The 11261-nt window shown below is 32.9% G+C and overlaps 1 protein-coding gene across 1 annotated transcript; it reads right to left on the bottom strand.

The window, feature by feature from the left end:
- Nucleotides 1–6303: 6303 nt before the first annotated feature.
- Nucleotides 6304–11010, bottom strand: LOC107435000 (nitrate reductase [NADH]). Its single transcript, XM_048475720.2, has 4 exons — nucleotides 9869–11010; nucleotides 9559–9699; nucleotides 8568–8800; nucleotides 6304–7958 (listed from the first exon to the last, which is right to left on the bottom strand). Exons 1-4 carry the CDS (start codon nucleotides 10878–10880, stop codon nucleotides 6630–6632), a joined length of 2715 nt encoding a protein of 904 aa, XP_048331677.2. The 5' UTR covers nucleotides 10881–11010; the 3' UTR covers nucleotides 6304–6629.
- Nucleotides 11011–11261: the final 251 nt, after the last annotated feature.

Raw genomic sequence — 11261 nt, 5'->3', positions numbered from 1 at the left:
TGTTTTAATGGTTTGGTTTGGATTGTAAATTAGAAAAACCGATATGTATGGATTGGATTGTATTTCGGTCCAAAACCGAACCAATCCAATCCATGCCCACCCCTATTTTTATCCTTGTAAAAGTAAATGTGGTAAATAATAGACGCTAGTTAGATTTACCTGCATATTAAAGTTAAAATATAGGATCTGTGGTAATTTTATACAGTATTAGAGTTATCATTCATTAAAAATAATTAACATTTGTAAAGACTATAATTACTTATAAGTAAAAAGAAATGATAGACACTAGCTAAATATAGGCATATATTAAAATCACATTTTAACATTTTAAAATTAGTGGTAATTTAATAGTAAATTTGCTTGCCTTCACAACCTAATCTCTATTATTAACTAAATTTTACTATTTATCATTAGTAATAATAGTCACCAATGAAAACCTTGTTAACATGCTAATTACTAATTGATAATATTTAATTCTATATTAATTATTTATTTAAAATTTTAATTTAAAAAAATGAACCATTTAAATTCTCAAATGATATATAAATACCAATCATAATTATAGGAATGGCAACAAATTTTATTTTTCTTTTTAATTTGTGTAGCCTAGCGTTTTTATTCATTGCTAATTAAAAACCAATAAGGGGTTTCTCTATATAAATGGAAATAAATTATATTTTTTAATTAATGACTTTTTAATTCTCATTGACCGCATCTCATGCACTGCTAAATAATTGACCATTCCACCCAATGTCTTTGGAGCCGTCTCCAAGTTGTGTGGATCCACTAATTAAAATTATATATTTGTTAATCAAGTGGAGAATCTTATCAACTAATTAATACACTACTTTTACCAGTTTAAAAACAATGATTCCATCGCTTTTCCTAAAAATATACTAAACTAATTTATATAATAAGACTTTCATGATATTAATTTATATATTGCTATATAATAATATATATTTTATATATATATATATATATATATTCTTTCAATCATTTTCAATAGACCGGCTCAAGCCAAATTGCGCCCACAAAGAGCTAGCCTAAGCATTTATAGAGTAATAGGGCCATTCAAAAATATATTTAGGATTGAAAAAATGTACTACAAACAAAAAAGAACTTTGTCGTATATGAGAAATATTATATATAGGAAACAAAGTTCATAGGACTTTAAATTATTGAATCCACCAAAATTTCACCGCTACTGGGGAGCAACATGACAGGATTCTTCGGGTTGATTCCATATTTGTACTCTTTTTTTTCATTTTTATATTATATATATATATATATATAAATATGCATGTTGTGTCTGAGGTCGGGAAGTGCTTAAGTTGGCCTTTCAAAACACCAAACAACACGGGACAGAGGAAGAGGGACCCGAAGATGTTGGTTGGAGTGGCTCACCCCAATACATGAGGACATGCGGCTCTAGGACGCGGCGTTGGCCATCAACCTTTCGCCACTAGTTTATTTCATTCCTATTTTTCCTTCCCCACCTTCAATTTCTATCCAAATATATTCAACCATCACATGCATGTATTTTCTACATATCTTTTTCCTTTTCTTCCTGAGAACATATATATATTATATTATATTATATTATCTATGTCATGGGAATTTGAAGTTCAAAAGCTCAATCCATTTTTTCATATACTATGGTATTATTCGCTAAGCTAGTTATATATATATATATATATATATATATATATGGTATATATATTTTTTCCATTTAAATCTATGCGTGAAGGATATGGATATCTCTGTTTATATTTGTGATTGAAGTACGTGAAGAAAAAATGAGCCGAAACGAAAAAGGAGTGATTACAAACCAATTTCTTGTCGGAGGGAGAATAACATAGAAATATATATATATATATATATATATATATATATACAAATGAGGAAAATTCCAGTACTAAAAGGTTAATCATCTGCTGTATGTGCACAGTTAGATTATAGCTTCTTCTAATAGCTAGGATAATTTATTAAAAATGTCTGTCAAATCAAATCCCTTATTACATGAAGCATACTCTATATATATATATATATATATTATATATCTATGTTTGATTTTTTGGAAATTATTTTTCAATTTATAATTAAAAAAATAATAATTTGACAAGTGTTTAAAGGTGCCATATCCTTAATTAATTTTTTTAATTCATTAATTAAGATGTCCCTTGTATTAACTTGCTATATCACTGTATTGTTTATTATAAATTAGGAGATAATTCAAAAAGAACAATTTTTATATATATGTATAGAGAGAAACAAAAAAAATGATAACTTAAAAACAAAAATGTTTTTATTCATTCTTTTTTACCTTTATATATAATAATAATAATAATAATAATAATAGTAATAATAATAATACCTTGATTCAACTTCCAGTATTGCTAAACAAATTAGTACTTAATGATTCCGTCCAAGAACTTGTAGCAAAGTCTGCTAGAAAAGAGATTATGATATTTGATCATGGAGGAAAAAAAAAAATAATTTGGATAAAACTGTAATTAATTTATTTTGTCAAATTGAAAATTGGACAAATCTAGAACTAATTGAAAAGTTAAGATTGTAAATCACTAATTTAAAAGATTGAAAGTTTAAATTGTTAAATTATGATCGAGAATATCATAGTTATTTATATTTGTGATGCCAACTAAGGGGACGCGGTTTCAAAAGAGAGACTTTCTTTTGTCCTATTTTATTTGCCGCATCCCTTATGTTCCACTGCTACCAAACGGACGCTTAATATTATATTTGAAAGGAGACCAGCTGTAAAGGCATAAATCTATATGTATATTTGTTGTCAAGTAAACAAGTACACGAAAGCAATAGAGAATGTTCAGTGAATATACTAGCTGACATGAAAGAGAGAAAAAATATTTTAATAAGAAATTATTTTGATATATATGATAACGTCTATGAAGAACATATTTGTAAAAAAAAAAAAAAAAAAAATTATGTACATATTAAGAAATTAATTAATTTATTCAACACTCTCAGAATATATATATATATATATGTATATGCTATGTGCTCCTCTCTCATATATATGTATATATATATAGTAAATGACTTGATCATCGTCCTGGGGTTGCTTTGCAATGACAAAAATATATATCTGATTTTTTATTAGTATTTAGTGTCTCTATAATGTTACAAATCTATATAGCTCGTACAGAGAGTATAGAATTCAAAGCCAATGACTAAATGATTGAACGTTATTTTCAAATGAAAGAGAAGGGAATAAATAATATTGGTCACTTGTGATTGGGTACTAGCAAATCTCTCTCTCTCTCTCTTTCTCTCTCTCTATATATATATATATATGCCAATGGAAAAGGAAAAAGCAAGAAATATTCATCTTATAATTAGTAAGGACATAATTAGTATCGACGCCGGCCGCCACAAATTAAATACTGCAGGAAATATTCAAATCTCCGAATTATTTAAGGTACTTGTTGGTAAATGTGTATGCTACAAAATTATACTTATTCTGTAAAATTAAAGCTTCTTTTGAGTCTTGAGACCAAATATATGGATTGTTCACGTTGAATCTGGGAAAATAAGTTAGAAAATAAAGTGAGATGATGGTGTTATTACTCTAAAATATTTATTTTGATATGTAAGTAACATAGATTTTTTATTACTTAATTTTACTTAAAAAAAAAAAAAAAACAAAAAACTATGATTACCCCGTTGATGCGGACCCAGTGACGAATTTCCAAATTAATAGCCGTCGATTGCATTTTCAACAAAATCTTGAGAAGTAGATAAAATATTTGTTATATGAGAAGATTATTAATTACTAGTTTATTAAGTTGTACCACATGAGGTCTTCTTTTATATATATTTTCTCTTCTTTTTTGGTCTTATTTAAAATTTCAAATTGACCCCCCATAAGAAAAAAATTAACCCAATTTTATTTTTCGTTTTCTGGTCATCAAATTACCCAAAAATATTTTGCACAACGATTTAACATGGTAAGAGAAACTTCTAGATAAGAGAGTAATGACAATATTTCTTATATATGAACCATTATATAAGGTTCAACATTCTTGTTGGTAAAAAAGACCCCACAGGTTTGGCAGCCAGCACTTGTGTACGGCTGATTTACTGTGTTTATAGCAGGCTTGCCTCTTGAAGTGCCGCGGAGTTCATGAGAATTTGTTGCACTCCTTGGGGCTCCTGAAGAGCCAACCACTCAACATGAAATCAAAATCCTTATCCATTTTTATGTGACTTAAAACAGGCCTTTTTTTATTTTTTTTATTTTTTACTTACTGTGATTCAATGCTTGAAAAAATCGCTAAATTATATTTAGGTAAATATTACTATAACTCTTTTTATTTTGTTATTTTTTAATATTATATTTGTATTATGAAAGATATCAGTATAACATTTTTATACTTCACTTTCCTTTTAATGTAGTATTATTTTTAAAATTTTTTAATAACGAAGTTAAAATTTGACCAATTTACTTTTGATTTAATAAAATTATTTTATTCATTTTTAATGATAAAAAATAATAAAAATAATATGATAAAATTTATAATTAATTTTTTAAAAAAAATAATTTCAAATGTATTAAGCTAAATTTTTGAATTTGTGTTTGAAATAATTATGTTTATTATATATGACTTGTTATTTTTTATGTAATTTTTTTTGATAAATTGGAAAAGAGGGATTTTAGCATCAATATTTTAAAAATTTAGCAATTTTGAAAGAAGTATATATATGCATCTGTGTCTGTTTGGATTTTTTACAAAGTTCTTAGGAATAAAAAAAGAAAAAAGTCAAAAGAAAGGTAAATACGTAAAATTCTAATTATATGAGTAAATATTAACCAAAAAAAAAAAACAAAATGTAAAGAGATATTTTTCATAATAGAAATATTTTATTAAAAAAATAAATTAAAAGAGGTATAATGAATTTATCCTTATATTTATATGTACATATATCTCAATCATATCTTCTTGACATATTTCTCTAGGAAGATAGCACTTCCAGGGTAAAAAAATAAAATTAAAAAAATCTACAGTACACCATGTGGGTCTCACACAGCTTCTCTCCTTCAACAGAGATCATTATATTTTTTTACCACAAAAAACAACATATAATAAAATACTGCAGCTTGGGAGTTCTTGCTGATTTTTGGTGCTGTACTTCATCATTATGGATATGAAAATTATACAAGAGATGCAATCATCATCCTAAGAAACTACATTGTCATAGCATTACAATTCTTATAGTATTCAATTCCATCTTCTCTACATCAGCATAATTTTTTTAATTTATAATATGATGGGCATTTTGTTAATTTTCTTTTCTTTCCAAGATTGTGTTTTTTTGTTGTTTTGTTAGATAGATATTTCAAAAGTTGTTAGTCCTTTTGTTTTGACTTGCGTTTATAAACTGTTCTTTTTATTTTAAAATTTTAAATTTTATCGTAAAGAACAAACAATATACAAGCTTTAGATGAGAGAAATAAAACTTATGTTTTATTTTAAATTACAAAAGGGGACTATATATGTGTTTCCCATTAAGTGCTCCTAAGAACTTTTCTTTCTTAAGAGAACTAAGAACTTAAATTTGGTTATATAGTAATATTTGTTTTTTACCCAAAAAAAAAAAAAAAAAACTTAAATTTGGTTATATAGTAATTAACACTAGCTTTTTATATTTTAAACATAACATGTTAATTTTGTTACATGTCGATCGATTGGCCTGTAAATGGGGACTAATCTAAAAAATTACACTATGTATGACTGTATATAATACTTATTAAGTCACATATATCTTCTTCTTCTTCTTCTTCTTTTTTGGGAAAAGGCCACGTATGGTTAGATATAATATTATTTTACGTTCTGTCACACAAATTAAACAAATATCAATGGTAGAATACATTAAGATGAGATATTTTAATAGGACCCACAAAGTAACAATGAAATTTGAACTAAAATCAGCATAAACAAATGTACTGACCTCTATACTAATGTAATATTCAGGTGCCACATGAGAGATATTAGTAGGTCCAACAAATCGATTCTGAAACTAGATTAATTGCAATTTTAATATATCATACATATACGTGTGTTACAAACCAGTATTAATGTAATATTACTTGAGGTAAGAGATATTTATAAAATTTGACTTAATTGCAAAGTCAAAATAAAATAAAAATAATGACCGATATCAATGTCACATATATATATATATATATATGTATAGGAAAAAGGTAAGGTGATGATAATTATAATGTCACACGCAGAACTATTTACATATAATAAGACAAAATGATGTAAAACACGATCCATTTATTAAAAAAATTTGTACATAAAGTATAAATTGGCCCTTGCAAAATATTTCTGTAGATAGATCTCACAGAATACATACGTTACGATACCTGAAGTTTCCAACATTATATCCGGCCAAAAGAGGCCAAAGAACGAACTAAAAAAAAAAATAAAAAAAATAAAAAAAATAATAATAATACAAGGGAGAAAAACACCAGTGTATGTACACGTACATTAATATTGACTCGGCGACCGTAATGAACTCCTGCCTTTGAACGTGGATCCCATCAATATGTTAGAATTCAATTTATACTCCTTCCAGCCACTCTAAAACACTAGCAACGAGTCCTTGACATCATATTTCATTTTCTCCAAATTGGGCTGCACAGCAAACTGAATCATCGGTGGGGGTCCACAAGCCAAGGCCAGAGTGTCATCCGATCCTTCAGGAATATGCTCCCTCAGGATACTTTCAGTGATGAAACCCACACTATATTGCCACCCTTCTTTAATAGGCTCTTGCACCACGTACCAAATCTTAAACCTCTCGTATTTTCTTGCCCAATCATCCAGCTCCTCCCTCAGCAGTATATCATCCTCCGTGCGGTTCGCATACACCACGAACATTTCTGTCTCATCTTCAGGATCCTTCAAAACAGCCTGAGCAACTTGATATATCGGCGTGATTCCCGTTCCACCTGCAAGCATAGCTAGCTTCTTCGCAAATTTCGCTTTCCCACCGACCGAAAAATTTCCACTGCCGGTGTATTCTATGTGGCCAAGAGGACCTTTAATGTCGAGCACCGAGCCCAATGGCAGCGAATCCAGGTACTGCGACATCGCACCGCCATTGGGGAATTTCGGATGAACGTTCTTGAAGTATATCTTCACCACCAGATCGAAATATCCGACCTCGTCGATCGAACTCGTGGGAGTGTAAGCTCTCATGCATAATTTATCGTCTATAGTGGCACACAAGAATATGTGTTTCCCAACTGGTAGTCCAAGAACTTGATCCTCCGATGGTAATGCGAATCGGAAGAGACGAACATCGTGGGAGATGGAAGATTTTGCAATTAATTTGCACGGGATTTTCTCACGTGGGACGAGGGCTATGTTTTTGGATAATGGAGTGGCTTCTTTGATGGGAGCTAAGTGGAAAGTGTTGGAAGCTCCATGGACAGAGTTATTGGGAGATGAAACTGAAGAGTCGGAGGTGTAATCAGTAGTTACCAACTCTCCGATTCTGTAATCTTCGAGCATTTTCTTGGCCTTATCGGAGTGGATGGCATCGAATTCTTCGGTACAGTCGGTACCGGCGTTAATGAGAATGCTATCCACACCGCCGGGATGGTCGTTCAGGAAGCGAGTACAGTCGTAGATATGGCCGTGGACTATGATCCACGCAGACTGTGAGGAGTTGTGCTTTTGGACCTCGGACATGGAATATGTCTTGGAAGCGGTGTTCATGAATGGTGTAGAAACACTCTTCTTCATGGTCGGGTTGGTTTCGGATTCTAAGTGCCTTTCTCTTGCCATCCACCCTCCCGATTGGTTACCCGGTTGGGTCGGGTGCTCGAATACGATTCCTATCTCTCCTTTGTGTGGCTTGCACATGTTGGTTTTTACCCGGAACCAGCAGTTGTTCATCATTCCCTGCGCCCAAAAAGAACTAATTAATTAATTAATTGAATCTAATTTAATTAATATTTAACAATAACTTTTTAAAAAGGAATCTTTTACTTTTTTGGTTTAATTAAATTTCAATCTACCCCGAGAATATCGAGTTCATATGAGCCTTAGCTTTCGAAGAAATATTTATGTTTACCAAGCAAAACTAATGCACCTTTGACAAGGCCAATGCCGAAAGTTCCTATCTAAGTTTTCTATTTAGTCAACTAGAAGCAACTGGGTAGAACAATTCAACGGTGCAGGCACTGGAAACCAATAAGAAAGCAACAGTATTTAATGGTGGGTTTTTTTAATTTTTTAATTTTTAATTTTAGATTTTTTTTCTACGCAGTGGACCTAGATGTGGACCCAGACACAAAAGGTACTATGAATGAATGGTGTTGATTTTCAGTGACCCCGGGCAGCTATAATAGTACAAATGACCTAGACTTCTTGCAAAGTAAGGTCTTTTCCAAACACAAAGTTGGGATTAATATCTGATCAAAACCAATCAGTAAGCAGTACGACAAATAGAGCACAAAACTTTGGTAAAAAAAAAAAAAAAAAAAAAAAAATGGGCACCGTGTAACGTACCATGACATTCCAGATAAGCTTCTCTGGCTGAGTATTGAGGGTCTCGTCCCAGGCTCTAACAGCAATCTCCTTGGCCACGAGAAGGTTAAGGACCTCAACCTCCAGCGACCAAAAACACCAGCACCAGTATTTGCCATATTTACTGGGCTTCTCTGGGTGGTCTAATGTGCACACGTGCCAAGTATCTCCACCATCCATGGTTACTTCCACGCGTGTTACTTTCTTACCGCCCCCTGTAAATTGCCAAACCACGTAAAACAATAATGTCACTTTCAGCTCAATTCAACTTCCCATAAAGGGAAACCATATAGCTGGTTTGCCCTGTAAACTCCAACACACAGAATTCTTCCAATCCAATTGAATTTATGACTGTCTTTGTCCGCATCCAGGGAAAGTCAGTTAAACTTTTTTTTATTATTATTTTATGAGAACCACAAATATTTTATATTTATATATATATTCATATATATTAATTATTTTATTGGTGCTATTTGCGTGTTTGGTTTTTGATTTTTTTTTCCCTACTTAATTGTATTTTGTTTGCTTATCTTAGTGTTTATTAATATTATTTAAAAAAATTAAATATTTCAATTAATTACAAAAATAAAGGAGAAAAAATACAATTAAAAATTATGTTAGGTTTTTAATTTTTTTTATATTTATAACAAATTAACATATTTAACAAATTTTAATTACTATTAAATAATTAAAACCAAAAAAGTGCACGGAATTCAGTTAAAAATGATAATAATAAACATTTAGCTTCTCAAACTTGGGAATCCAACTTGACAGAGTTTTTAAGAACTTCTTTTGTGGTTTTGTTCCCAACAAAAGTCAGTTGGAAAGATAGATTTTTCTTTCCAGTTGTGAACAAATACGTGCTTCATTTTCCTCCAAGTATTAAAAAAAAAAAAAAAAAAAAAAAAAAAAAAACATGTGTTTGTAATAGAAAACAGTGGGCAAAAACAAACGTCACAAAGCAGCATCTCACCGGAATATGCGTAGCCTCTCAAACTGTAAGGCATCTGAGTGGTCCAAGTGTTTATGGGCAAGATCTCGCCATGACACGGTGTCGTTATTACTGAGTTTATGTTCAACTCGTTGATAATATATTCAGGCTTGTACCACCAACCTGCGCAGACCCAAAAAAAAAATCACAAAAAAGACAAAGTGAAAAGAAATTATTATAAGTGCATTTTTTCTTTTTTAATTTTTCCAAATTCACCGGACAGTAATAAGAGAAAATTAGAAACTGATTTCAAAACCACGTGCTTTAAATTTGGAAGCTTGTAAGGTCGTACCTTCAGCGTTGGCCAGCTCTGCATCGACGTGGGGAGGAAGGACTCTGTTGTCTCGGTAATGGTAATAGTTATCGGACTCCTTGGTAGTAACGACGATGCGTTTAAGCCACTTCACCATTCGTCCACCAATAAAACCCGGTATGATAATCCTCACGGGAAAACCATGGTCCGGAGCTAAAAGCTCGCCGTTTTGCATGTACGCCAATATGATATCTCTAGAAGCATCCATCGCAAACTCCTTGCGGATGCTAGTCCCGTACTTGGAACCACCTCCACCTGGCAAATCCTCAGCGCCTTCAAAGCACACATTCAATGCCCCATTTTTACGGCTCATGATCCCACACCGCTTCAGCACATCGCGCAACGGTACACCCTTCCACACCGAAGTGGAAACCCCAGATGGGCCCCAGTTGAAACCGATGGTCTGCTTCACCATGTTCTGCTCCTTCCTTCTGTTACCCGCGCACACCAGCGTGACTGGGAACTCCCGGCTCTGGAACTCGTTCACCAACTGGTCCATGGTGAACCGAGTGGGCCGTTTCACCAGACCGGTCACCTCCACGGTCCAGTCGTCCCACGAGCCTTTATAGACCGGTCCGTGGTTGCGGACGTAGTGGAGCGGGACGGGCGTGATGAAACCGTGGTGCATGAGCCGGGTCAGTGGAGGCTCCGAGTTGAGGGGGTGTTTCCCTGTGAGACGGATCAGGCTAGGATTGCGCTCGATCCAGCTGTCAGATGTTCCGTCGTCCCGAGAGTCGAAGATCGACGCCTCGAGTTCGCTGTTCCCTTTCCGTATCAACTCCTTATAATCAGCCTCATTTTCGTCTTCGCTGGACGAATCGTCATCCATTACGATCCGTCTCTTCGGACGGGTTGTATCCGGGAACTTATAGCCCCGAACCGGAGAATCAGACCGGTGATTACTAGGACCGGATTTGAAGGAGCGGCCTACGACGCCGTTCATGGCCGGTTCGAGGTGAGGAAACTGGCGGTTTTGCACTGAGGCCGCCATAGAAGACTTGTGAAGAAAGGAAAGGGGGTTTTAATTGTAATTTTATTTTTCACTTTTTTTTTTGGGTCAGTTTTTCGGTTGAGGAAAAAGTTGGAATTATTTGGATGTGTTGAGTGGTGGCAGTGAGGAAGGAGGAAGCCTTATATAGGCCTCGGCTGGGGGAGGAGCCGTATCGAGAAGAAAAGAGTGATGGACCTACCGGATAACGAGATTACGTCATTTATATTTTCCAACAGCTATCGATTTTAGGAAAAAGAAACAAAAAAAAAATTATCAATTTTTTCAGAATCAAATGGAGCCAAAGCGAGCGAGAGAGACAGAGAAAGAGAGTTGTGGCTGGACTGCACTTGAGTATACGGAAATGTCGGCGTAAAGGTGGAG

Source organism: Ziziphus jujuba, chromosome 5 (assembly GCF_031755915.1).
Source record: "Ziziphus jujuba cultivar Dongzao chromosome 5, ASM3175591v1".
Classification (NCBI taxonomy): domain Eukaryota; kingdom Viridiplantae; phylum Streptophyta; class Magnoliopsida; order Rosales; family Rhamnaceae; genus Ziziphus; species Ziziphus jujuba.
This window is presented reverse-complemented; position numbering and strand designations above follow the sequence as displayed.